At 37.3% G+C, this 27,191-nt stretch overlaps 1 protein-coding gene across 7 annotated transcripts in view; it reads right to left on the reverse strand.

Moving 5' to 3' along the window:
• Positions 1-27,191, reverse strand: part of Nrg3 (neuregulin 3) — a 1,183,895-nt gene that overhangs the window by 119,977 nt on the left and 1,036,727 nt on the right. For 4 of the 7 annotated variants that reach the window (XM_055597837.1, XM_055597833.1, XM_055597835.1 and 1 more), the window contains exon 4: positions 15,578-15,604. In XM_055597837.1, coding sequence (XP_055453812.1) covers positions 15,578-15,604 — 27 coding nt within the window. The remainder of the gene's footprint in view (positions 1-15,577; positions 15,605-27,191) is intronic. The other 3 variants (XM_055597838.1, XM_055597836.1, XM_055597834.1) reach the window with 1 other exon arrangement.

Here is a 27,191-nt window from a genome sequence, read left to right on the forward strand (position 1 = left end):
GTTGCCACATTGGTCTCTGTAGGCTACCCTAGACCTAGAAATTTTTAGCTCTGTTCATCTCCTTGTGGAGCTCCTGTCCCCTCCAGGTCTTTCTCTCTCTCCCTTCCTTCATAGAATAACTGGCACTCTGTTCAAAGTTAGACTATGAGTGTCAGCATATGCTTCAATACCTTGCTGGGTAGATTCTTTCAGAGGCCCTCTGTGGAAGGTTCCTGTCCTGTTTCCTGTCTTCTTTAGCTTCTGATGTCTATCCTGTTTGCCCTTCTAGTGATGATTAAGCATCTTCCTTAAGGTCTGTTCTGTTGTTTAGTTTCTTTAGGTCTGTATATATTAGCATATTTATACTACAATACATGGCTAACATGCACTTAAAAGAGAGTATTACCATGTGTGTCTTTCTGTTTCTGAGTTACCTCACTCAGGATCATCTTTTCTACTTCCATCCATATGCCTGCAAATTTCATGATTTTTTAAAAATTTAATTGCTGAGTAGTATTCCATTGTGTAAATGCACCACAATTTCTGTATCCATTCTTCAGTTGAGGGGCATCTAGGTTGTTTCTAGATTCTGGATGTTATTAATAAAGTTTCTATGAATATGGTTGAGCAAATGTCCTTGCAGTATAATTGAGCATAGTTTGGATATATGCCTAGGAGAGGTATAGCTGGATCTTAAGGTAGCACTATTTCTAATTTTCTGAAAAAGCACCAGATTGATTTCTAAAATGCTTATACAACTTACATTCCTATCAGTGGTGGAGGAGGGTTCTCCTTTCCCCACAATCTCTCCAATATGTTTTGGTATTTGAGTTTTTAATCTTAGCCATTTTGGTGGGTGTGAGGTAGAATCTCAGTGTCATTTTGATTTGCATTTTCCTGATAACTAAGGATGGTGAGCATTTCTTTAAGTGTTTCTCTGCCATTTGATATTCCTCTATTGAGAATTATCTGTTTAGCTTTGTATCCCATATTTTAATTGGGTTTCTTGATTTTTTGCTTTTTAACTTTTTGAGTTCTTTATATATTCTTAATATTAGCCCTCTGTCAGATATAGGTTTGGTGAATATCTTTTCACAGTCTGTGGGTTGTCATTTTGTTCTCTTTACAGTTTCCTTTTCTTTACAGAAGCTTTTCAGCTTCATGAGGTCCCGTTTATTGATTGTTGCTCTTAGAGCCTGTGCTGTTGGTGTTCTGTTCAGGAAGTTGTCTACTGAGCCAATGAGTTCAAGGCTTTTCCCCACTTTTTCTTCTAACCGATTTAGTGTGTCTGGATTTATGTTGATATTGTTGACTCACATGCTGAAGAGGATGTGGAAGAAGGAGAGAAACAGAACACAGTATTCCATTATCTTGACTTTAGGGCTTGTGTGTGTGTGTGTGAGAGAGAGAGAGACAAAGAGACAGAGAAACAACCATACAAATACTTCTTGGTATACAATTTGGTTATGGCCCACTTGATTCATCAAAAATCAAGAGTATCATATGTTTAAATGTATTTGAAATCTCTAACACATACAAAATATTTGTCTAAGAGAACAGTCCACTGTGGACCATCACTCACTCACTTCCCCTGTCAAGTTGCTCACTAGGAACCATACGTTGTTATTGCCTCCTAGCCTTGCCTCATCTCACCAGCTTAGGAAAGTCACAAATAAATAATTCAAATCATGAGGTCTTCTGATTTTACATCATTTTAACTGCATTCTAAGTCATAGTCATCAGCAGTAAGTCAGTCAATCATTTGTAAACCAGAGACATTGACACCCTACATGTATTTAGGAAATGCTACTCTCCATTCTGTAAAAATTGATCAAAATTTAAATTAAAGCCATTTCCTCCCCAATTAATTGCATTAATTAGTTTAAAATCTGTCCAAGCGCTGAAGTGAGAATTTGAGTTTTGTTGTGCATGACTTCTCACAGAGCTCTGTCCTGGCACAGAGCCCATCTTTGGCAGAGTCCCAGTCTTTGGAGTCCTAGTCCTCGGAGTCCCAGTCCTCTGGTTAGCTAAGCCATCTTAAGCCTACTAATCACATCTACTACCTAGAAGAAGAACTGGTCTCACCTGTGCTGCTGCAGCTACACACCTGTTTGCTCTTTCTCTTCTTGCCTCTCTCTGTTCTTACACTCCCCCTTTCCCAGGGCTTTTCCCTAATTCCTGAAGTAAGTGTCAGCATAAGTTAGATATAAAAAGAAAGACCATTTAAAAATCTTTTAAGATATTGCTTTCTTTTCTGACAAACTATACATCTTTGCTGATTTAATTTTTTAAATTTTGTTTGACATCTCAAGTTTTTAGAATCGTCTCTGAAGTTATGCCGATATCCACTTGTTTATGTAATCTGTTTAATAATCTTTAAGATCCTGGATTCTTCTGTGTGAGATTTAACAATCCCCAAATCCAATATTATCTGTTAGAATTTAATTACCTCTATCTGAAAAAGAAACAGTTACCCCTTACAAAAAGTATAATAACTTAATGACATCTAAACTAGGTGCTTATTTATGCCACATTAAAAAGTGTTTCCCTAGGACCAGCTGGAAGCCTTACTCCTGCATGGTGTTTAGTCATCAAAGATTAATTATCTCAAATCTACTGACAAAATTTGACATAATTTATGTTTCACCCTATAACATAGATTCTTGAGCATCTAAGGTTTTCAGAAGTCTATGAATTTACTACCTCTAAAGTAAACCCTGATGTGGTTGTGTAGCAGCTCAGTGGAAAATAGCATATTGTTTCCCTAACAAAATGTATTTGTTTTTGTGTTTCTGTGAACAGCACAGCTTTTTAATGGTTCAAGTCTTCCCATAGAATCTACCAATAAAAGTTTCTTAACTGATACTGGACTTTTGTCTATAAATATATGTTCAGCCATGTTCAATTTTCACTTGTAGGAATAGTAATAAATGCATCTACATATTTAAATATATCTCGGTGATCAAAAAAGACAAATGTTGAACACTGGGCTACAGTTACCTAGAATTGATATCCTCTGGTAGATGATATTTGCTCAGTGGAATAGTATGCTGAGCCATCTCTCATGTGAAAGGGATCCTGAGGTGGCCCATAAGTCAGAGACAACCCCTGCTCCTGTTGTTAGGAGTTCTACATGAAGACCCAGATGTATAATTGTTACATATGTGCAGAGGGTCTGGCTCTGACCCATGCATGCTCTCTGGTAGGCAGTTCAGTCTCTGTGGGCCCCTATAGGCCCAGATTAATTGATTTCTTGTGGTTTCCTTGACCTCTATGGCCACTTTAATCCTTCCTCCCCTTCTGCCACAGGACTCCCCAAGCTCTACTTAATGTTTGGCCTTGAATCTCTGCATCTGCTTCTATAAGTTGCTGGGTGAAACCTCTCAGAAGCAGTTATGTTAGGCGCATGTCTGCAAGTTTAGCTGAATAGGATTAATTGTGTCAGGGGTTGGCTCCCAGTTATAGCAGGAGTCTCAGGTCAGGCTAGTCATTAGTTGGCCATTCCCCCAGTTTCTTATCCATCTCTATCCCTGCACATCTTGTTGCCTGGACAAATTTTGGGTTAAAGGATTTGTGGCTGGGTTGGCGTCCTCTACTCTTCATTGGAAGTCTTGCCTGGTTACAGAAGGTAGTCATTTAAGATTCTATATTCCCCACTGCTAGGAGACCTAGCAAGGGTCACCCTCATAGATTCTTGGGAGTTTTCATTGTCATAAGTTTCTAGCTTGTCTAGAGATGTCCCCAACAATTCCAGTTCTCTCTGCCTCCTTCCTTTTCTTGCTAGCCCTTTCCCCAGCCTATTCCTTCTCTCCACCCATCCCCAATGTCTATTCTATTTCCCCTTCTCAGTGAGATTCAAGCTTTCACCCTTGGGCCCTCTTTGTTAGTTAGCTTCTGTGAGTCTGTGGATTCTGGCATGATTTCCTATACTTTATGGCTAATATCCATTTATAAGTGAGTACATACTATGTTTGTCTTTCTGGGTCTGGATTACCTCACTCAGGGTGATTTTTATTTTTAGTTCCTTACAATTGCTTACAAATTTCTTGATGTTATTGTTTTTAATAGCTGAGTAGTGTGCCATTGTCTAAATGTACCACATTTTCTTTATCCATTCTTCAGGTGAGGGACATCTAAGTTGTTTCCATTTTCTGGCTATTATGAATAAAGCTGTTATGAACATAGTTGAGCAAGCATTCTTGTGGCATGATAAAGCACCTTTTTGGTGTAGGCCAGGAGTGGTACAGTTGAGTCTTTTAGTAGAACTAATCACAATTTTCTGAGAAACTGCAAATTGATTTCCAGGTGGTTGTAAAGTTTGCACTCCCACCAGCAATAAAGGAATGTTCTCCTTGCCATCATGTACTGCCTCTTGAATTTTTAATCTTTGTCATTCTGATGAGTCATTTTCAAAGTCATTTTGATTTGTATTTTCCTGATGACTAAAGACATTGAACCCTCCTTTAAGTGCTTCTCAGCCATTAGAGATTCCTACATTGAGAATTCTCTGTTTACATCTGTACCCATTTTCTAAATTGTGTTATTTATTTTGTTGATGTCTAGTTTCTTGAGTTCTTTATATATTTTAGATATCAGCCCTCTGTCATATGTAGAATTGGTAAAGACCTTTTCCCATTCTGCAGGCTGCCATTTTGTCCTGTTGAAGGTTTCCTTTGCCTTACCAAAGCTTTTCAACTTCATGAAGTCTCATTTATTAATTGTTGATCTTAGTGGGTGGATTGTTAGTCTTCTGTTTAGAAAGTTGTCTTCTGTGTCAAGAAAATTAAGGCAATTCCCCACTTTCTCTTCTATCATATTTAATGTATCTGGTTTTATGTTGACGTCTTTGATCCACTTGGACTTGAGTTTTGTGTAGGGTGTGGTTTTGTGTATGGATCTATTTGCATTCTTCTACATGCAGACATCCAGTAAGAGCAGCAATATTTTTGTAGATGCTTTATTTTTTCATTGTATAGTTTTGGGTTGGGTTATTGGTTAAAAATTAAATGCCAATACATGTGTGGGTTTATTTCTGGGTCTCTGATTCGATTCCATTGATCAGCCTTTCTAGTTTTATGCCAATAACATGTGGCTTTTATTATTATTGCTTCGTAGTACATCTTTAAATAAGGGATGATGATATCTCTTGAAGTTCATTTTTTGTACAGAATTGTTTTAGCTATCCTGGTTTTTTTTTTTTTCCTTATGAATTTGAAAATTGGCATTTCAAAGTCTGTAAAAATTTGTGTTGGAATTTTAGTAGGAATTGCACTGAATCTGAAGATTGATTTTGGAAATATGGCTATTTTTGTTATGGTAATCCTACTGATCTATGAGCATAGGGGATCTTTCCATCTTCTGTTATCCTCTTTAATTTCTTTCTTCAAAGATTTCAAGTTCTTATTATACAGCTCTTTCACTTGCTTGGCTAGAGTTATTCAAAATATTTCATGCTATTTGTAGCTATTGTAGAGAGTGTTGTTTCCCTAATTTTTTTTCAGCCCATTCATTATTTGTGCATAGGAGGGCTACTGATTGTTTGTTTGTTTGGTTGGCTAGTTTTTTTGGTTTGTTTGTTTATTTGTAATTTTGTATCAAGCCACTTTGCTAAAGGTATTTATCAGCTGTAGAAGTTCTCTGGTAGAATGTTTGGTATCACTTATGTATACTATCATATCATTTGCAAATACCAATACTTTAACGTTTTTCTTTCCAATTTTTATCCCCTTGATTTCCTTTAGTTGTCTATTTCTCTGGCTAAAATTTCAAATACCATATTGAATAGATATGGACAAAGTGAACCACCTTGTCTTATTCTTGAGTTTAGTAGAATTGCTTTAGGTTTCTTTTTTTGTTTAAATTAATGTTGGCTATCAGATTGCTGTATATTGCTTTTATTGTGGATAAGTATGCACTTTGTATCTCTGATCTCTCCAAGACATTTAATATGAAGGGGTGTTGGATTTTGTCAAAGATTTTTTGTCAGCATATACTGTGTTTATTTATATATTTTGGATTATATTGATAGATTTTCATGTATTGAAACATCTCTACATCTCTGGGATAAAGCCTACTTAATCATGGTGGATGATGTTTTGGGATTCAGTTTGTGAGTATTTTATTGATTATTTTTACATCAATATTTATTTGGGAGATTGGTCTCAAATTCACTTTCATGATTAGGAATCAGGGTTACTGTGAATCTGGCCATTTCTTGCAAGACTTTCTTTAGTGGCCACCAAAATACATTAATTTTCTCTTACAAAAGATGTAGAATGCTAATTTCCATGTGGTCAACTTGATATAATACTTTCGTTAATTCTAAAATTATGATATAAATAACGCCACATAATTTGAATATAGCATAAGTCTGTACATTTCCTCATGGAAAACTCAGTGCATTATTTTAAGTTCTAAAAAGCAGTTATTTTTTCCATAACTTAAGGTTTTAATGAAAATTTTTTCAGAATTCTGCCATATGAATTTTAGAATCACTCAAGAATCTTTCCAAACAGCCCATATATAAATATATTATGATATTTGTGAAATAAAGTCAAACAACAAATATGACATCCAATAGTGTTCAATTTATTTTTTCAAATAAGAATGAGCTTTGCACAAAAGACATTTTAGACAATAACTTTTCCCTGTGTTTTGATAAAGTTTCCAAAGAGCCTCACTCCTTCTGTTTTACAAACATCACACCTGCTTATGTTATGAAATACATCAGGGAATGGTCAGAAAAATATATTGAGTAACAAATAATTCCAGTGGACATAGTGTTCTGTGACTGAGCACTTGACAGCATAGCTTGTTGTTTGTCAAGAGAGAAATTTTTCTTCTTCTTCTTCTTCTTCTTCTTCTTCTTCTTCTTCTTCTTCTTCTTCTTCTTCTTCTTCCTCTTCTTCTTCTTCTTCTTCTTCTTCTTCTTCTTCTTCTTCTTCTTCTTCTTCTTCTTCTTCCTCTTCTTCTTCTTCTTCCTCTTCCTCTTCTTCTTTTTCTTCTTCTTCTTCTTCTTCTTCTTCTTCTTCTTCTTCTTCTTCTTCCTCTTCTTCTTCTTCTTCCTCTTCTTCTTCTTCTTCTTCTTTGTGCCTTCTCAGTGTTGTCAATTTGGTACAGTCTTCGGCCAAGTATCACATGTGGAAAGCTGGCTGGATTTTACAGAAGCCGTAGTGCACTTGAGCTTACAAGGAAGTTCAGTTATTCCATATGTTGATGTAGTCACACTGTGAGATTAAATATTACAAGGGATCCTAAAATTCCTACTTTTAGCACTTTGTATGTAAACAAAGTTTAAGTCATAAGCTAAAGAAATAACTTGTTGCTGCTCGAGTGTCAATTCTCTGATTTTAAGTTTTCAAGCATAATTCTGTACCTTATATGTTGCCCTAATTGTGTTGGCTAACTTTATGCTTTAACTGACAGTGCTTTCCATATTAGTATTTGTTTTTTAATTTTTCATGATACAAATCCCACAAGTGTTGTTAAGAAAACATCATGAATATAACTGAGGAAAATCTGAAATTTGATAACTTCACAGATATTGGATTTGGCCTGGATTATTGCATAGTATAATTATCTTTTAAAGTTAATAAATTAACCACAAAAGGGGTTTAGTTACTTATTTTTAGTGAAGTTGACCTTCTTTCTCCAATTCTTAGGCTAAACAGTTCTTAGACCCAGAGAGTGAGCCTGAAATGGCAAACTCAGAGTAACATGGAAACACTAAGAAGCTGTATAACAATACAATAGCTCTATGACAATATTAATGAAACTTATATATTTGGTTGTTATTCAATGCCTTCTGCTCTAGGATTTAGTTCTACTGCTTTAGAAAGGCACTGAATTGCTTTTTTTTTTCTTTCTGTTATTGGATTTTGCCCATTACATTTTATAGCACTGATTATATTTTGTCACTATGTTTAGGTTTGTTTCTTTTCAATCCTAGGACACTATGGTGTTGACGTTGAAAAATATGTCTGTGTCTTCAATATATCTGGCATATAGTAATTCAGGTAAGTATGTATTGATTAAATAGTAGCAGGAATTTTAGGCATATTGTTTGGAGCTCCTTGATGTAAAATAGGAATTTTTTAGTGACTCTTTGAATATTGTAAGTTTTGAAACTTTTCAGCAGGCTTACAGATATTCCTGCTCTTTTGGGAACATTAAATTTTGGGGAAAACCCCTGCTCTAAAACATGTGCTTGCATTATTTTGTGAAATGCACTGTACCTCAAGCAAAAAGAAAATTAATGTTATTCAAATTAATATGGGAGAGTTTAGAAAGGAGGTATCCCAGGATTCATTAGAACAAAATTGGACAATATTATCATGTTAAATTTGTCCTAGGTATTCAAGGCTGTTTCAACAATTGAAAGGTGATTAATGTAATTTTTCATTTCAATGATCTAAAAATAATTGCATGATCATAACTATAGATTGAGAAAGAGTATTTGTAAAGATCGTTTATGGTTAGAAACTCTTAGAAAATTAGGAATGGAGATGACACCTTCAACTTGAGAAAAAATATTTAAAAATGGCCCACGTTAAACACTATACTTAATGATGAGGAACTCAAGTGTTTCAACTGGAATCAAAGTACTATATCACTGAGTAACAAAATAAGCATATCCCCTCTGACAGAATTTTCAATATAATTAGTGGTGCCTAATCAAGTGACGCCAGACACAGAGCTTAAAAGATGCAAATTAGAAAGGAAGAAAGAAAATATGTAACTAGAAAAAATGTTTTTTGTATTTGCTTATGATACTGTCATGAATGTAAAACAATCTTTGATCATCCACAACAGTAAAATTATTTGGGGGAACTAATAAATAATTATCATTATACCATAACTGATTAATAAACAAAAGATGACCTCTGGCTTAACTAACAATAATGAGTAAATAAAATTAGAAAATAAACTCACAGAAACTGTTGTTATATTATTCTTTCCCCAAGTCTAAGGGTATAGATAATATGTATACATACATACATATATATGTATACATAAATACATAATATATATACATATTCTATAAACTCTGTATAGTCACACACACATGTGTATACATATGTATATATATATATGACTTAGAGATACATCTATAAACATATGTTAATGTCTGTATGAAAAAAATCTGAAAAAAATCAAATGCCAAAAATTTTTAAAAGAACAAAATAAAAAGAGAGCGATTCCATGGTAATATATGGGAAGACTCAGTGTGGTCAGGAAGCCAGGTTTTCCTAACATTGCTTGTATAATCAATATAATCACCCTGGTGATTCATATTGTTTCTTTTTTAATCTGATTCCAAAGGTTAGAAAAATGAAGAGGAAAATTTAGCATGGTCAATTTTGAAAAACGATAAAATAATAGTAACTGAAAGACTGACACTGCCTGCATTCAAGACTCCCTCAAAACATACAGTACTCAAGGCAGCAAGGTACTGACAAGATAAATAGATAGCTGAATGGGACAGAACAGACAGCCCAGACATAGACACAGAGATATTTTGTCAAATGGAGAGAAGACACCATATTTAACAAATAATGTTCAAACAGCTGGCTACCTCATGTAAATGAAACCAAAGTGGATAGGTTTGTTTCCATCTTCAGGAAAAAATAATTCAAAATTAATTATATCCATAAATACAAAACACAAAACCATAGCACTACTAAAAGATGACATAGAACGACATTATGTAGCAGTGACATTTTAGACAAAATACTAAAGGCAAGTTGTACAGAAGAAAGAATTAAATAACCATCATAGTTCACTAAAATGATTTTTTTCTTTGTGAAGACAAATTTTTCTGTCAAGACAATAAAAAGAGAATCCATTGCCTGACAGAATGTAATTGCAAAAGATGTAACACTGCTATCGAAAATGAAGAAAGAGCTCTTAAAACTCCATATGAAGAAAAACAGTCAAAACTACACTGAAGATCTTGACACATACCCCACCAAAGAAGATCTGCAGATGACAAATTAGCATAGTGAAAAAATGCTACACATTATAGGCCGGGAAATGGTAAACGGGCACAGTGCACGTGTTAGAATTGTTGAAATCCAGAATGCTGACAGTGGCTAAGTTCTGGTGAAGGCGCGGAACACCAATTCTGTTCCTACATTTCTGACTGAAACACAATATGGTGTAGACACTGTAGAACAGAGTAGAACAACTTCTTATAAAAAATGTACCCTCACTATGTGATCCAGCAGGAGTGAAAGCTTACATACATGTATCCACCCTCATGTGACTATTTATCATGAAGTTATATTGATAATTGTCAAATCTTGAAAACTACCATACGAATTTTGTGAGGTTAAATAAAAAGGAAAGTGGGAAATTCAGACAATGAACTATTACTCAGCAATAGAGGACAGTTTCCGTAAAATAATGAAAAGTCATGAAAGTATTGCTTTCTCTTGACAGCGTACTTCACATCACACAGATGTCTAATTTTACTGAACTATCATGACGAAAACCGGCAGTGAAACCAGCCAAACATTACAAGAAGCTTGAGGAACCCTTGAAAGAGGGGAGGCAGGATTGCAGGAGATAGAGTATTCAAGGACTCAACAAAACCCACAGAATCACCTATCCCAGGGTCATGGGGGCTCCCATAGACTGAACTGCCAACTGCATGCATAGGACTGACATGGGCCCTCTGCACATATGTTACAGTTGCTTAACTTGGTCTTTGTATGAGCTCCTAACAGTGGAAGCAGGGGCTGTCTCTGACTTTCTTGTCTGCTTTTGAAAAACTTTCCTCCTACGGGGTTGCCTTGTCTTACTGAATTTGATATGCCATGGCTGGTTGATATCCATGGGAAGTCTGCCCTTTTCTGGAGAGAAATGGTGGAGTAGAGAAGAAGAAGAAAGAAGAAGGAGAAAATCTGGTTGGGATGGAAAAAAAAAAAAAAAAGACGCTGAAGCTTATCACCAGTATGGAAAGATAAAACTTCAATTTCATGACATATCAAAACCATGATGATGATTAAAAAGAAAAAAAGATTGGTGACTGTCAAAGTTTGAGAAAGGAAAGGCAGATGTACAGGGATTTGAGAAAGTGAAGTTTCATGCTAATGCTAATTATTATATGCCCATCATTATACAGAACAATGTGTGAGCACCATTCTGAAAATCATGGACTCTGGGTTACGATGACTGCATGCAGGATTGTCAGAGGTAACACACGAACCTCTTTTGTGAGAAATTAAAACAACTGGGAGGCTGTGCACATGTGAGAAATATACAAGAAATCTCTGAATTTTCTATGATATTTTGCTGTGAACTTAATTTTGTTCTGTAAAAGTAGATTCTATTTAAACAATTCACCCCCCCCCACATACATACATGTGAGCAAAACTGGCATAAATAAATATTCTGGACACCAATAAATTCACCAAAAATTATATGCATATTGGGTACACTTCTGCTTTCCATATTAAATTTTCATCTATAGATGATTTAAGAATTTCATTATAACATCTTCAATGAAAAACATTTTACCCACTTCATTTCTATAATCATAGTTTAAATTCAAAGTATCTGTTTGCAAACTCACAAACATCATTTTACATACTCATAATCAGCAAAGGGTATAAATGGACAAGTAAGTTCACTGAAACAGTATATTCACTAATTGTGTAAACCCTGATCCGAATTATGCTTTACAGTTGTCATTAGCTACCTGGATACAAGACATTCCTTTTGGCTCCTTCTTTCTGATCAACCCCTTTCCTCTAAGGCAATATCTATTTCAGAATTCAAATAGTCACACACTGGGAACTCATTCCCTGTAAGACTTTAGACCTATGATTTGACTCTTTTATAAGACTCACTTAGGCTTGAGTGTCATATAGATGAACCTCACAGTAATCTGTTATTTTATTTGGCTCAAGAATTGCACTTCTTCTAATGAGTTCTCCCATAGACCTTTCAATATACATGTTAGTTCTACTGTGGTATACATGTCAGCAATGCTAGAAGTCTCCTGATATTTTGGAGACTAGTCTATTTCTTTCAAAAGAGATGATTGGCACTTTGAATAGCAGTTTTGTTTCCCATCTTGCCACTTTGCTTGTGGGATCTAAAATGCCCCAGCCGTACCGCCAGCTGAGAGGTGACTCCTCTCTCTACAGATGTTCAGTTCAATAGGCAGGGGACATCTGTTCTCAGAACCTTCAATCACCACAGCCCAGGGAACCAAATTTCCTTAGCCATGGGGACTAGTGCCCGTATTTCTCGAAAGGACTTTGAGGGTCATAAGCTCACACCGCTAATACCTATTCCCTACTACTGTTAGTGAATAAGGAGGGTTCACTGCTTTCCCTTTTCACTGACTTACTCACCATCACACAAACCATGCTGATTGTTTTCTGTAGCTTGTGGTCCATGGCTTAGCTTTAGTCTCTTACTCCTCTGAAAATTTCTCATTCATATCTTTCATCACCCATTGCCATTCATTCAATTCTTTGACTTCATTTTCTTCTACTGTAACTGAAACCCAAAACTTAAAGGAATAATCTGATTTTCCTTTCCCATTTTAAAAAGCTGTTTTCATTTTATTTACACCTACAAAGTTGTGGATCTATACTCCTGTGTGGTGGGATTTTGGGTTTCCTTAAAAACTCAGTTATGTTATGTGAATATGTTTTTGTTTTAATCCCAGGTGTGGGTTGTGGGGCTTATTCTGATTGTCCACAGCCATTAACTATGATTGTCTCATGCACTAGCAGGAGCTTGACTTTCGCCAGTTACAGATTGTTTAATTCTGGGTACTCTCGTGAAGAAATAAATGCCAGAGAACAGAGGGGGATGGAGGCTCGAGGAAGAAGAAAAAGGAGGAGGAGGAGGAAGCTGCTTCTCCACTTGCTGCTGCCTCCGCTGGCGCTGCTTCATCCTGCTGCTGTGTTTGCTGCTGTGTTTGTTGTTGCTGGATTAGTTGTTTGCTGGACTGTTAGAGATTCTGATGAGGAAAAGTGGACTTGCCTCAAGAAACTCTATGTCCCTAATCAGCAGAAAGTAGCCTATAGAGGTCTATGCTCCCTCTTCCCTCTAATCTGTCTCTCTTACTCAGTGTTGTGGGGTTCAAAGAGATTAGGATGGAATAAGGGTTGGAAGCTAGGAAGAGGTTTAAGAGCCCAATAAAATAGCTAATATATATTAATATTAGCTATATATTTATAGATAGGTATTTTATTATATATGTATATATATTATTCATTATATATATATATAATGAATAATATATATATACACACACACACATATATATGTTCATACATATATATTCCAACACTCCTGACCTCCCGGCTCCTAAAGAACACTTCTTGTTGGGTCTTACAAAAACTCTGATTTTTTTCTCATTTCAGGTATTCATAATATGGTATAAATTACTAAAACAATCTATTCTTTTTTAAAGAGAATCTAAAGTAGCATTTACTAGTCTCATTTGAGGATTAATGGGGTTATTTGATTAGTTCTAGAGAGCAAACTATTAAGAAAATAGAGATTTGAGCCATTTCAGACCATATCTTTTATTTTTTATTAATTACACTTTATTCATTTTGTATCCCCCCATAAGCCCCTCCCTTCTCTCTTCCTGGTCCCACCCTCCCCTCCCCTTTCTGCATGCATGCCCCTCCCCAAGTCCACTGATAGGGGAGGTCCTCCTCTCCTTTTTTCTGATCTTAGACCAAATCTTTTAAGGAAGACTATGCTCTCTGTACCCATATACTGGCTATAGGCAGCTGACAAAGTAACCCTAGGAAATATTGAAGCCACAGGAAAGCATCAACCTATGTCACCTAATTATTACTTGTTTACCAGAGCCACTTTGCCCTAGGCAAGAAAGAATACTACCTTGCAATAAAATGTTCCGTTTTTGAGACACTGATGAATTATTTTTTTATCCAGTTGTTAATACTCTTAGCTATAAACAATCAGCTCATTTCCATTGCCTATAGAAATTTGCATATAATAAACATTTTCTATCTCAATTCTAAAACCCTAATTTCATCTTGAGCAACAGTCACCTATTTATACAACTGTTCCAAAAGTATATCTTCTTAACTGTTGATCTCCAGTTTGATTTGTTTGCTTCTCTCTCTCAGTTTGGCTGTTCGCTATCCTGAGCATTCTTTGAAAGTTTTCCTTTCTCATAGCGTCTCCAAATTATTATCCGTCAATATACAAGGTAGTTACAGCCTCTTATTCATGAGTCAGGTCATGAAACAGGAGATAGAAATTCTGACACAAAAATGAGGCCACCAATCTATAACCCTCCATACTTCACAGCAACACAACCAACTTGACATCTTCTCTCAAAGAAGGTACCCCAAACTCATATTTTTATATCCCATTTCATAAACATCTCCTATGAATGTTGTGCACGGTCAGCTTTTTCTCAATACTAGTATACCTCATAACTAAGAACACAAACAGGAAAATTTGAAGTCATCCTTGAAAATTTCCCAGAGTAACCTTCATCATCTCTTCATTTCAAATATTTGTTAATACGACATTCTAAAGACTTATTAGCTTTTCCATACACTTCTTACATTACAGGAGTCCAAGCTAGTATAATCTTGCCTGAGTAGAACTAAGATACTTATAATTTTATTGCCATAAGTTACTAGACTCTAAATTCTACCCAGATTATTTCTAGTAATCGGCCTTCATTTTTTGCTGACTGAGATTAAATAAGCTTTGCCTGAATGAATGGGCTTGTGAATGAGTGAATTCGTCTGAATTCTCACAATGCACAGTACATAATAAGCAAGTATTCATATCTGCTTTATAGAAGAGAAAAAAACCTAAAGTTTAAGATACAATTAGGCAGAACTGGAAGAACTCAGCCTCAAAGGTGAGTTTTCTCAGTTTCTCTAACTCGTAGCTACTAAGCACCTTGCCATATTGAACTTCATGGCTTACATTTTACTTAACTTGTAATAGACTCAGAATTATCTTCAATTGGTAATGCAATTTTCAATAAATACAGAAGGTAAAGTTCCTTGAAGAAATACTAATATTTTAAAAAATGTGTCAAAAATTAATAGTATTTTAAGAAGAATTATTTTAATTTTGCTAATAGAAATGTGTTTATGTCTATAATTAAAATTAGTACCAGTGTTAAAATGTACCAATGTACCAGTCATTTTGTGAGAAGAAAAAGGATTTGAGTAGAAAACAATATAGATTTTTGAATTGTTGTTGTCTATCATATATGTTTTCCATGTAGAATTACTGTCTCAAGAAATTTAAACATATACTAAAATAGGAAATGTTAGAACCTCAGTTTAACAGATTTAAAAAAATATGAGGAATGAGAGGAAAACATCAAAGCATAAAGGCAAATCCTATCTTTGCAGAATTTCAAAAATGCTAGACACCACATCATCTTCTGGGTATATAACTGAGGCTTTTATTTTGAGCTGTTACATAGTGTAAAATGAACTAAAGGGTTTTTTTGACAGCCAATAGCTCCTGATAATGAGACATTTTGATTATAATCAGTTGGAGGAGAACAATATGTACAGTATCGAAATGACTCAGAATATTTAAGGAACAAATTGTTTCATCTTACCCATGAATTCAATCCCCAAGTGGTCTGCTGCATCAAAGTCAGCATGGAAAGAAGAGAAACAGAAAGAAAAATGGGTTAGAAAAAAATTCAAACAAGGACATCAACCCTGTAAGACCATCCTCCCAAGGCTTGGAGTTTGTCTCTATTTTAATTACGTTAGCTTATGAGATGTAACGACATCTAATGACAGCTAACAGTAACAGCTCTTGGTATTGTCTTTAATATTAATTTGCTCAAAGCCTATAAATTATTACTTGGCCTGTTAGTGGAATAAAAATGCATTAATAATGAAATATACTAAATAAAAATTTAAGAGGAAGGGATCAAAGAATTTCTCGTAATGTTATTTTTATAATCCATCATATTCTTTGTAAATTAAGTCTTTGTTCAACATAAATCTGTTTGGATCGCTACATTATTAAAAATGACAAAGCCCCAACCAGGCTATGAAAATTCACATACACAAACTGAGGATTTTTCCTTCTACATATCATATGAGACAATTGTGCAGTGGGAAAACCAAACATCTCACATAGGTCACAAAGTCTTGGATAGGCTGAAGACACAAACTCAGTGAATCTGACGTGTAAGCCTCATGACTGCTTGACTCATTCGATCAAAAACAAATGGCAGAAGTGTCACTATCTGTCATGTGTGGCCATGGACATAGGCAATCTTGAACAGCCTCTCTGCCTGTGGGCAGCAAAGTAACAAACTGTGCTGGGCGTATTGATTTAAATAGTGCCTTCTTTCTTTTAATTGTTTAATAGTGTACTCATTCACTTTGTAAATTCAACATTACTTAATGATGTTTTCTGTTGCACAGTATTTGTTTGGAATGAGAGTTAGTGGGACAAAAAGTGAGTGCAGAAAGCATATTTGTTGCTAAACCCAATTATGGACTTCTTTTGAGGGGTTTCCTGTTTAGTAAAAAGTCATTTCCTTTTAGAAAACATATGCATAATTACTAATTACTATTAGTGCATGTATGCACACACACATACAGAGATACTCACATATTTGGCACTCTATCTTAATATTTTAGTAATTTTACTTAGTTAATTCACCAGTCCCAATTAAGGTCACCACCACTGTTTCTACAGCTCTTCCATCACGCCAGTCAGAGGCTATGTGTCTTAATCTCCCACATTCCTTCCCTCAGCTACAAGCAGCCTCTACATTCTGCATCAGTTCAATTGACTACAGTTCACTTGAAGTGATTAAGATTTATGTAAATTACAAAATGTTCACTTTTATGAAGAAACATGGCAAGTGTTTCTAAAACATGGATTTATCCCTTTCTCCTCACAGCAATTTTTCACTGATTGTGCTGTGTTGACATGTACATTCTTCATTATCTGTACATTTTTGTGAAAAGACAGTGTCTTCTTCTCAGTGAATTCAAACATCATCAGCGGAAGGCCACAGAGTAAAACCTCTGGCCATTCCTTTTTGTAAATGCCATACTAAAAATCTGCAGTGACAGGAGAGTACAAAAACAGATATATTGCTCCTGGGAGGGGGGAATGAAACTTGCTTTGCAAAAGAATGAAATGTATGAGAAAAAGGATAGTCTAGGCTTATGTTCTGCAGACAAGAAGCCCCTGACTGTGTGCTCTGGAAACATGGAGGAGATACTGGATATACAGAATTTAAAAGTAAGGTTTGAGTGAGATTAGCCATCGTGAATGTAACTAAAACTCTTCCAGTAAGGTGATTAAAACTGCCAGAAATGACACAATTCTTCATTTGCATATAAACAGAAGCAAAAGAAAATCAAGAGAAAACAGTGTTTAGAAATCAGGAAGCAGAGGCTCCTCAGTTGATCAGAGGTATTAAGAGGCAGAGGCCCTCAAGGAATGGACCAGAGGTAATCAAAGACAAAAACCTGAAGTCAGGAGGACCCTAGCTTTAACTTGGTTGAAAAGACCTTTCTTGTAAAGCTTATATGAATCAACACCGAGTCAGTTATGTTGGTAAGTGCATAACTGGTGGCTGGTCTCCATGCTTTTGCGCCCTACAATGCTCCACCTATGTGTGTGACAAGGGATATTGACAAGCAGGCTTCATGAACCTGTAGACTGCGATAAGGAGTGACACACTGAGAGTCAGCCTGCATGCTTTATGATCACAGCATCATAGTCAAATCAAACACCGAAGAATACAATTGGGAACTTTGTTTTAAAAAATCCTTTTAATATAAAAGTTGTTCGATTTTACAGCAAAGTCTTATTTATGCTCTTAGGTACTGATGGGAAATTGCTTACTAAGTTTTATGATCTTTTCATGGAAACTGACGGGACTGAATATAAAAAAAAATAATAAAAAAAATCAGTTACTACTTAAAAACCTCTACCTCCTGCTCTTTCAAGCCACCACACACCACTACCACACACATTGCTGTATTAAAAATGCTAAACACTGTGATCACTGTTATCAGCTTGAAGACACTGGCAGGCGTTGGTTCACACAGAAGGATCAATGAAAGACACATGACAGAAAGGCAATTAATTTTGTAGCTTCCGTCATATACAGAACATAAACCACACTATTCCTCAGAAAACTGTGTTGATTATTTATAAAGGTAAACAGCCACACTGAAGACATTCAGGCCACGGGGAAAAAGAATAGAAAACATCAAGAGGAATAGATTTGAGAATTAATCAATTAATAGTTCATTTATTCATTCACTCAAACCACCGAGAATTGCTTAAATCTTAGGGTGAAGAAGAGACACATGGCTCGAGCCAAAGCCATCTGATTTCCCCAAAAGCATACATGTAAAATGTACAATTTACATATTTTTAACACTTCGCCCAATTTTGTTTTAGAATATTCATAGCTTTAAGATTGTGTGAAAGTGGTTGACTTTTACCCAGCACCAAGTGCTCTAAGAGATGGCATAAAGATGAGATGATCTCACAGCAACTCAAACTGGCACCTATGCACGGAGGAGTGAGACAACTCTGCCCAATCATACTCCTCGGAAGCAAGGAGGACTGCAACTGAATTCAGGCAGCCTAACTCTCCGCCTTCGTTTATCCAATTTACAAATGTCCTCCCTCTGAAGAAATAGCTCTTTTTTTTTTTTTTTTTTTTTGCAATGCCATCAGGTGATGAGATCTTCAAGGATGAATTATTTAATCCACTTGAAAGAATAAGTTGTCTTCAAGTATCCTCAAGCACCACTCAAGCACCACTTGCTTGCTTGTTACCCCTTTTTTTATTGAAGGAAGGCCAAAGATGAATTGACTGAGGGAGGGGATAAAGGAAAATAACGTTTTTCTTTCACCAAGAAGCCAAACTATTAACATTTACCAGGAAATTTTCTATAAGATTAGGATGATTTGGTTATTTTTGTATTCATCATGTGTTAAATTTTTTTTGTTTGAAAATCTGCCAAATATTAAGCCAAATAGTCTTAAACTTGGAGTAGTATTTAACAGATACCAGCAACTCTTTTGTAGAACTGAAAAGATGTCAGTGGCTTCTGGAATAAATAAGTGATAGGAAGGCGCTCTGTCAGGTCAAAGGTACTAGGACACTTGTCAAATTCAAACTCATATCTACTTTCCTTTTGATCAAAATCATCTATTTCTAGTGTGTAACATGATGTGTTAAAAGGCACTGATATTATAAAACAGGAAATTCAAGGCATTCACTGTCTTTCTTCACATATTACCTTTTTATCTAGGAATAACGCTGAAAATATACCTGTTAGAAATAGTCAAACACAAGGCACCACTATTAGCAACACTCATCATGAGGCAGAGGTATTATGAGTTTATTCCCCACCTAACTGAAATTCCAGGTGCGCATGTCTAAATCCACTTCGCATCCTCCTGAGCTGGGACAGCGTGATGCCTCAGAAGGTGTCTTGGTTTCCTTCCGTACTGCTGTGTTAAAATACCCTAACAAGATCAACTGAAAGGAAAAAGGGTTTCCTCAGCTCACACATCCATGCTGTAGTCCACTACCGTAGGAAAACCCGCAGCAGGCACTTGAAAAAAATGGTAACAGTCATCCACACTCAAGAACAAAAAGAACTGATTAATGAATATCTCACTTTTTCCCCACATATAATTCAGAATCACCTGCACAGGGAATGATACCCAACACTGTGAACTACTTTCAGTTAATACATAATCACCCGTAGACATGCCAAGGGGCCAACTCAGTCTAAACAATTCCCCTTAACATCCCCTTTCATGGTAATTCTAGATTGAAACAAACAAAAAACCAAAACAACAACAACCAAAAAATACTTTTGCCCAGCCCAAAGACTTCTTTGATCTCCAAAAACATGATGGAAGAAAGAACTTTACTCCTGCAAGTTATTCGCTGATCTCAACATGTAACTACACATATACTCATATATACACATACGTGCATGTACTAAGTGTTTAAAAAAAAAAACTCTTGAGCAACTCAAAACATTTTTATTTATTTGCTGATATGCCAAGCACAGCTGCCAAAACTTCCAGAGTAGATGAACCGAACAAAAGGACAAAACAGTCCTTAACTCCAGTCTCCAGATGAAATGGGATGTGGTGTTGCTTAACCGAGAGTGAAAGGTTCCCTATGGTGCAGCACAGGGATAAAGTAACACTAACTCAGGCTTCAGCCTCTGTCCTGGGGTAGAAGTAATGGAACAAGGTGACATTATCACAGAATATCCCCACAGATGCTCATTTAATCCTTTGATCCATGGAAAGTAGAGAAGAACTTTACATACAAACAGTGATCTGTGGCTTATACAGTTATAACACCAGGAGCCAGTGAGTTGGCTCAACTGGTAAAGTCACTTGTCACCAAGATGGATAACCTTAGTCTGATGTCCAGAACACACATGCAGAAGGGGAAAACCCACTGCTTAAGTGGTCCTCTGACTTCTCTATGCACATTGTGATGAACAAGTGTTTGTAAACATGCATCCCTGCACACACACAAACAGAGAGACAGAAAGAGAGAAAGTTAAGAACAAGTTTTTAAAAAGAAAATTACAGCATTGACTCAAGTTGGTTCAGTGGCTTCTCCACAGCCGCAGCCCTGAAAGCACCTTGGATGTGTGTGGTGAAGACAGTCCCTGTGATTGTTGGAGAGGTAGCCTTTCCCAGTTTGGCAGGAAGGGCTGTGTTGTCTAGGAGTGCCCATGGTTCTAGTGATCTCAGCCTGCTGCTGTAGGAAAAACTTGCAAACCACCCACCCAATTACAAAGCATGCCCAATACAAACTGATTCTTTTCCTAATGCAATGTAGTCTGTCACTCTGTAGGTTCCACCACATAGATCTGTGTCATGACTTTTCCCTGGTGACATGCCAGGAAAAAATAGTTCATTGGAACAGAGCAGAGGAAATGGATGTGTGAAGACTGCAGGTAGAGTCCTGACTATTTGCTAACCCTTCATGTCTTACTTCCTCACTCTCCGGGAATTTCTAAAATGACTGTTAGAATAGTTGGCTTTTTCATGATGCAATAATTTGCTCATGCATCCTCCTTGATCCCAGATGAGATTATAGGCAAGGTGACAAGAGGTGATTTGTAGAAACAGTGTCAGACATGTTACCATTAAATACAGCAAGAGAAGCAAACTAGGAAAGGAGGCATTGGAAGCAGAGGTCTGGTTAAGGAGGAAAGCAGGGAGCAGAAAGTAGGGGCAGCCCCAGCTACAGCTTCTTCAGTCTAGAAAGTAATATGTGGAATTTTTTGATTACATATCTTTCATAAAGTCAGGGGGTCACAACGCAGGTGAATTGTGTTTGCCAAAGGCTGTCCAAGCACACAGCTGTGTCATTAGGGGGGAAAGGCACTAAATAGTCGATGAGAGAAGGCAGTGGCAGGAGGCAGAGTAACCAGCAGACCTGAATGCCCTTTGTCAGGCCCTACAGCAAGGGTAGAAAGAGGCAGACATGATCTTGTCAAAGGGTGTAACATAATCTTGCAATGGGGAAATCAGGAAAGTCTTTGCCTAGGAGGTCTAGAGGGAAAGACAGGTTATCATCTTATCATCATGATAGCTGTGTAGCAGAAGCATTAGATTCGAGCGGCCAGATTCCAATCTCAATGCTTCCTTTGTTACCTCAGGAAGCACACAGTTTTAATTTTCTCTAGCACATTTATATTTTACTATAAAATTTACACATGCTTACAAATAAAATTTGTAAATTGAGTATCAATAAAACAAGTAGAAACTTTGATCACTAACCATTGATAAAGTTTTGTTCTGTCTTTTCTAGTACCACTTCTGTATTTGTAAAGTAAGCTAAGCATCAGTTGTACACATCACCCTGTATCATAAGCCTAACCGAGCTCAGTCGGCACAGTCCTCTGTCACTTCTACTACGCTGGGATGAACAGCATTTTCCACTGTTGAGAAGAGGCCATGACACCATTATTGTAGCCAGCATCCCCATAGACAGGCCATCAATCACCAAGAAGGCAAAGCTACTCTCTAGAAAAACACAGAGTCCCATGTTCCTTTCTTGGACCCTTTTTTTAGAGAGTGTGACCTCTTTATTTTCCTAAAAACTCTGTTATTGATTCTTGTTGGACACAGACACCTCTGCTTCACAGCTTATAATAAAAATAAGACTACTCATTTGTGCTAAGGGGAAAGCAGCTGCCATGGAGACCAGGCCACATATTCATGCCTTTCATACTCAAGATGAGCATTCTGCTTCATAAAATATAATTTCAAAACAGGGCTTCGAGGACTAGTGAGGTTCTCAGCAGGTAAAAGTACTTGGCATCAGGCTTGATGATCTGACTTCAGTCTCTGGGTAGATACAAGAGAACCAATTGGCATAGATTATATATTGCAGGTACACAAATAATCAGTCTCAGGCATGCAAATAAATCAGTGCTTTAAAACCTAAAATAAGGCTTCCTTAGACAGTCATGACTGACCATTTGCTTTCTCTACATTCTAGACTTAAATATTTCTGAGGATGTGCTCAATGGTAGAGTGAAGACACAGTAGATGATATATATTTCTCCACTTTAGTCCCCAGTTTTGCCAGAAAGAAAACTAAAGGAAAGATTCAAAGATTAACCTTGTTTAAACCGCAAATATAATTTTCATGGGATAGTATTTTATAGCATTGGGCATAACCAAGTTTCCATTTTCCCTCTAATTAAAGATTTTAGTAAGAACTTCCACTGTATATAAGAAAATTTTATTCAAAATAAATGCTGCTTTTCCTTTGCCTGTCAATGGTGATGGTAAATCTGTACAAGTGAATTTGTGAGGTTTTTTTTGCTCATGCTTCTTGGCATGTTTTGTCAACTTTCTCACCTTCCTATGGCAACTTCTACACACACTGCTGCACTCAACTTCAAATATTAGCTTTGAACGTTCTGCCACTGAGCCCTGAAGCAATTAAGTTTCTATGAAAATTGAAAGGTCACATTTATAGATTCCTGAGTTTTCCGCATTGAAAAGTCTCATAAATCTCACCACTGAAATATTCTTATTTTTTTATTCTTTGAAAATTTAATGTATGTAAACACTATATCTTGATCATATTCACCTCTCATTACTCCCCTTCACTTCTCCCAGAAGCCCCATCACATCTCTCTCCCGAACTCAGGTCTTTATTTCATAATTGCTTTTTTGTTTGTTTATTTTAACCACTAAGTCCAATCAGTGCACATGCATGTGGGTCATCCACTGGGGCATGGACAGCTTTCCAGAGGCCACATTCTGAAAAAGAGGTAGTCTTCCTCCTGAACAGTCATCAACTGAAAATTGCCCTTCAGCTAAGAGTGGATCGTTGAGAAACCCTGCCTTTTCAAGTCTGAATTTTTAACTGATTTGGTCTTGTGCAGGTCTTGGGAATAAAGGAGTGGGAAAAAGGAAGAACAGGGATCCAAAACTAAAAATGTATGAAGGAACATAATGAAAGCCCACTAATTTATAATCTGATTCTCATGTCATTTGCAAACTGCTTATCACTTCAGGCTATTATTTAATGAACATTTTCTATCAAAAACTTTTAAATATTTCTATAGTAATTAAGATGTTTCTGCATCTTAATTTATTGAATTTATCATTCAATAACTTAAATTTAAGCAAGACTTGCAATGGGTCTTGCTTTTTACCCCAAGTATTGAAATTCCATGTTTACATCACTGATGATACTCAAGATACTATAGACATTTATAGATGCAAATACTTTTTAATTAAATTTTTATTTTTTATATAAATTACAGTTTATTTACTTTGTATTCCAGCTATAGCCCCCTTCCTCACCCCCTTCCAATCTTACCCTCCCTCCCTCATCTCCTCCCATGCCCCTCTCTAAATCCACTGATAGGGGAGGTCCTCTTCCCCTTCCATCTGACCCTAGCTTATCAGGTCTCATCAGGACTGGCTACAATGTCTCCCTCTCTAGCCTGGCAAGGCTGCTCCTCCCTCAGTGGGGGGGTGGTGGTCAAAGAGCCAGCCACTGAGTTCATGGCAGAGACAGTTCATGTTCCCCTTATTAGGGTACCCACTTGGATTCCTGAGCTTCCATGGGCAAATATGTTTTTTATTGATTATTTTTTCATCACTGAGAAAATTCCTCACACAGACAACTAAAAGAGGATGATTGGTTTTGTCTTACAGTGATTCATTTAATGATGAAAAGATTAATAGAGAAAAACCTGTTAATATCATGAAGTGATGCGCACAGAGATAATAGATGAAGAAAACTAGTTCTTGGGCCTTTGAAACTGGGTTGTAGGAATAATTTAGAAAACTTTGTAGATATGGACAAGAGGAAACATAGAATGTCGTGAAAAGGGCTTAGTGAGTAAAGCCATTGGGAGATCAGGGTGCTGAAAGCAATATAAAGTCAAGAGTGCACTCAGGATGTCACCAATAATGACAGCAGTTCTGCTCGTGGTTGGACTAGAGGCAGGTTTTGTTACATTTTAGGAAAGAATTCACACACTTTGTGTTCTGAAATTTTATCACAGGTTGGGCTTATGAATCAATATGAGAGCATCCCTGGGAAGGGATTCTCTTGGGCTAAGACTTAAGGAAGGATGGCAGCTGAGAAAGCTCAGTTTCTGACAAGATCAATGTGCGGGCTCAGGGTGAAGGTCGTGACTGTACACCTGTGTTGGAAGTGAGTTCATTTTGATGCGTTGGGGCATAACAGGGTCCCACACAAACTGCAAACCACCTATCTCATCCTCCTGAGGGAGCAGATTATAGGTGTGAGCCACTAATTACAGCTCTTGAGCCTTTTGCTTTTTTGTGTGTGTACGTGTAATTTTTAAAATTGTTTTTTTTTATTTTTATTTTTCAGAATTATAATTTAATCATATCATTTTCTTCTTCACTTGCTTCTCTCCAAACTCTCCCATATACCACTCCTTACTCTCTTTCAAACTCAAGTTTTAAAGCTTATTTATAAGTAATTCCTGTTACCATCAGGGAATGTCATGGGATGAGGTAAAGCCACCTGACCATACCATAATTAATTGACTGATATCTCAAATATTAGATGATGATGTAATAATTGTTGGATTCTGTTTTCTAATTCTATCTTTTTTTTATCACTGCAGCTACACTGTATTGACATTTTCTTTTTAATTAATTAATTAATTAATTAATTTTTTATTATTACAATTTATTCACTTTGTATCCTAGCTGTGGCCACCTCCCTCATGCCTCCCATTCCCACCCACTGTCCCTTTTCTCCTCCGTTGCCCCCTCCCTCAGTCCACTGATAGTCCATCTTACCCTAGCCTATCAGGTCTCTTCAGGCCTGGCTGCATTTCTTTCTGGGTCTTGGTACAGCTGCACTACTCCCAGTGGGGAGGAGATCAAAGAGCCAGCCACTGAGTTCATGTTAGAGACAGCCCTTGCTCCCTTTACAAGGGAAACCACTTGGAGACTAAGCTGCCATTGACTTCATCTGAGCAAGAGGTCTAGGTTATCTCCATGTATGGTCCTTGGTTGGAGTATCAGTCTTTGCAAGGTCCCCAGGGCCCAGATTTTTGGTTCTGTTGGTCTTCTTATGGAGCTCCTGTCCTTACCAGGGCTTATGATTTCCTCTTTCTTTCATAAGATTCCCTGCACTCTGATGAAAGTTTGGTTGAGTCTCAGCATCTACTTCCATACCTTGCTGGGTAGAGTCTTTCAGAGACCCTCTGTGGTAAGCTCCTGTCCTGTTCCCTGTTTTCTTCTGCTTCAGATGTTTATCCCATTTGCTTTCTAAGTGAGGACTGAGCAAATTCCCTAGGGTCCTCCTTCTTCTTTAGTTTCTTTGGGAGTGTAGATTTTAGTATGTTTGTCCTATGTTATTTGACTAATATCCACATATAAGTGACAATATGCCATGCATGTCTTTGTACTTCAGGGTCACCTTACTCAGAATGATCTTTTCCAGTTCCCACCATTTACATGTTTCTTTTTGTTGTTGTTTGTTTGTTTGTTTGTTGTTGTTGTTTTTGGCTGTATTTTCCTGTATTTCTTTGAGAGCTTTGTTCATTTACTTGTTATGTACCTCTAATAAACATAGATTTGGGCTCATTTTCTTGTGTTTCCAATGAATTAAAAGGATTTGAGGGGTTGCTGGTGAAACCATGATGTCCTGATTTTTGTTGGATGTGTTCGTATGCTGTTCTCTACCCTTCTGCTTATCTGTAACTTTAGCTGATTGTTCCTGGAGCCTGTACTGCTGGCGGGGTCCCTCTGTCTCTGGAGTCTGGAGTATTCTTCAGGAAGATGAGAGAGGTCCACTGGTTTGAGAGTGGATGTTGTTGTTTCAGCTGTTCTTGAGGGAGGAAGGTCTCAGGTGTATGTGTGCAAGCAGGGAAGTGTGCATGGGAGTGTGCCTTGGAGGAGCGGGTGCTAGTGGGTGTAGATGCCTGGAGGCTGGAGCTTAAGCACAGGTGGGGGTCCTGCTGTGTTTTACAGGCACAGTGTACATGCACAGGTGCCCTGAATGCCTCAGTGGCCTACAGGCCTGTTTTATTGTCCTCTAGGCACTCAGATCTGTCTGGGTTGCACCATCTTGGCTCCAGAAATTGTTTGCCTGGACACCACTGGGAGACGCACACAACAGGGGTTTGAATGTTGAGAATGCTGTCCCAGGGATCCCTATCTTACCCACATTGGGGGTGTGGGCGAGGGGGATCAGAGGCCTAGCTGCTGGTGTAGGGGGACCCTGGATCTGGGGCTCTGCATGTACTCACTTGAAGGCACATTCACTCACTCACAGGCCTAATCAGAAAGCACAGGGGATCCCGTTGTTCTCTATTCTCAGATTTGGGCCTGAAGGGGCAAATGAAAAGTGTAGAATACCTGTCAGTGGTGTCCACTGTTTGACCACCATGCAGGGAGGCCTGGAGTTGGGGCTGCCTCTGCCCCAACTACAGGCCTTAGACACAGAGCATGGAGGCTCATGCTTGCGGCAGCGAGGAGGGACTGTCATACTTGGGGCCACCTCCACTGTCTCAGTCCCCAAGCAGGGAGGCTGGTGCTTGAGGCAATGGAAGCTGCACCAGCTGAGTAGGGAGATAAGTGCCTGAATCCAAACTGTCACAGCTCATAGGTTGTCCTCTCTAGTCCAGGAAGCCTCAACATTAATATTCTTGCTTCAGCTGTCCTTCTACTCA

Source organism: Psammomys obesus, unplaced genomic scaffold (genome assembly GCF_907164565.1).
Source record: "Psammomys obesus unplaced genomic scaffold, mPsaObe1.curated_primary_1811, whole genome shotgun sequence".
Taxonomy (NCBI): domain Eukaryota; kingdom Metazoa; phylum Chordata; class Mammalia; order Rodentia; family Muridae; genus Psammomys; species Psammomys obesus.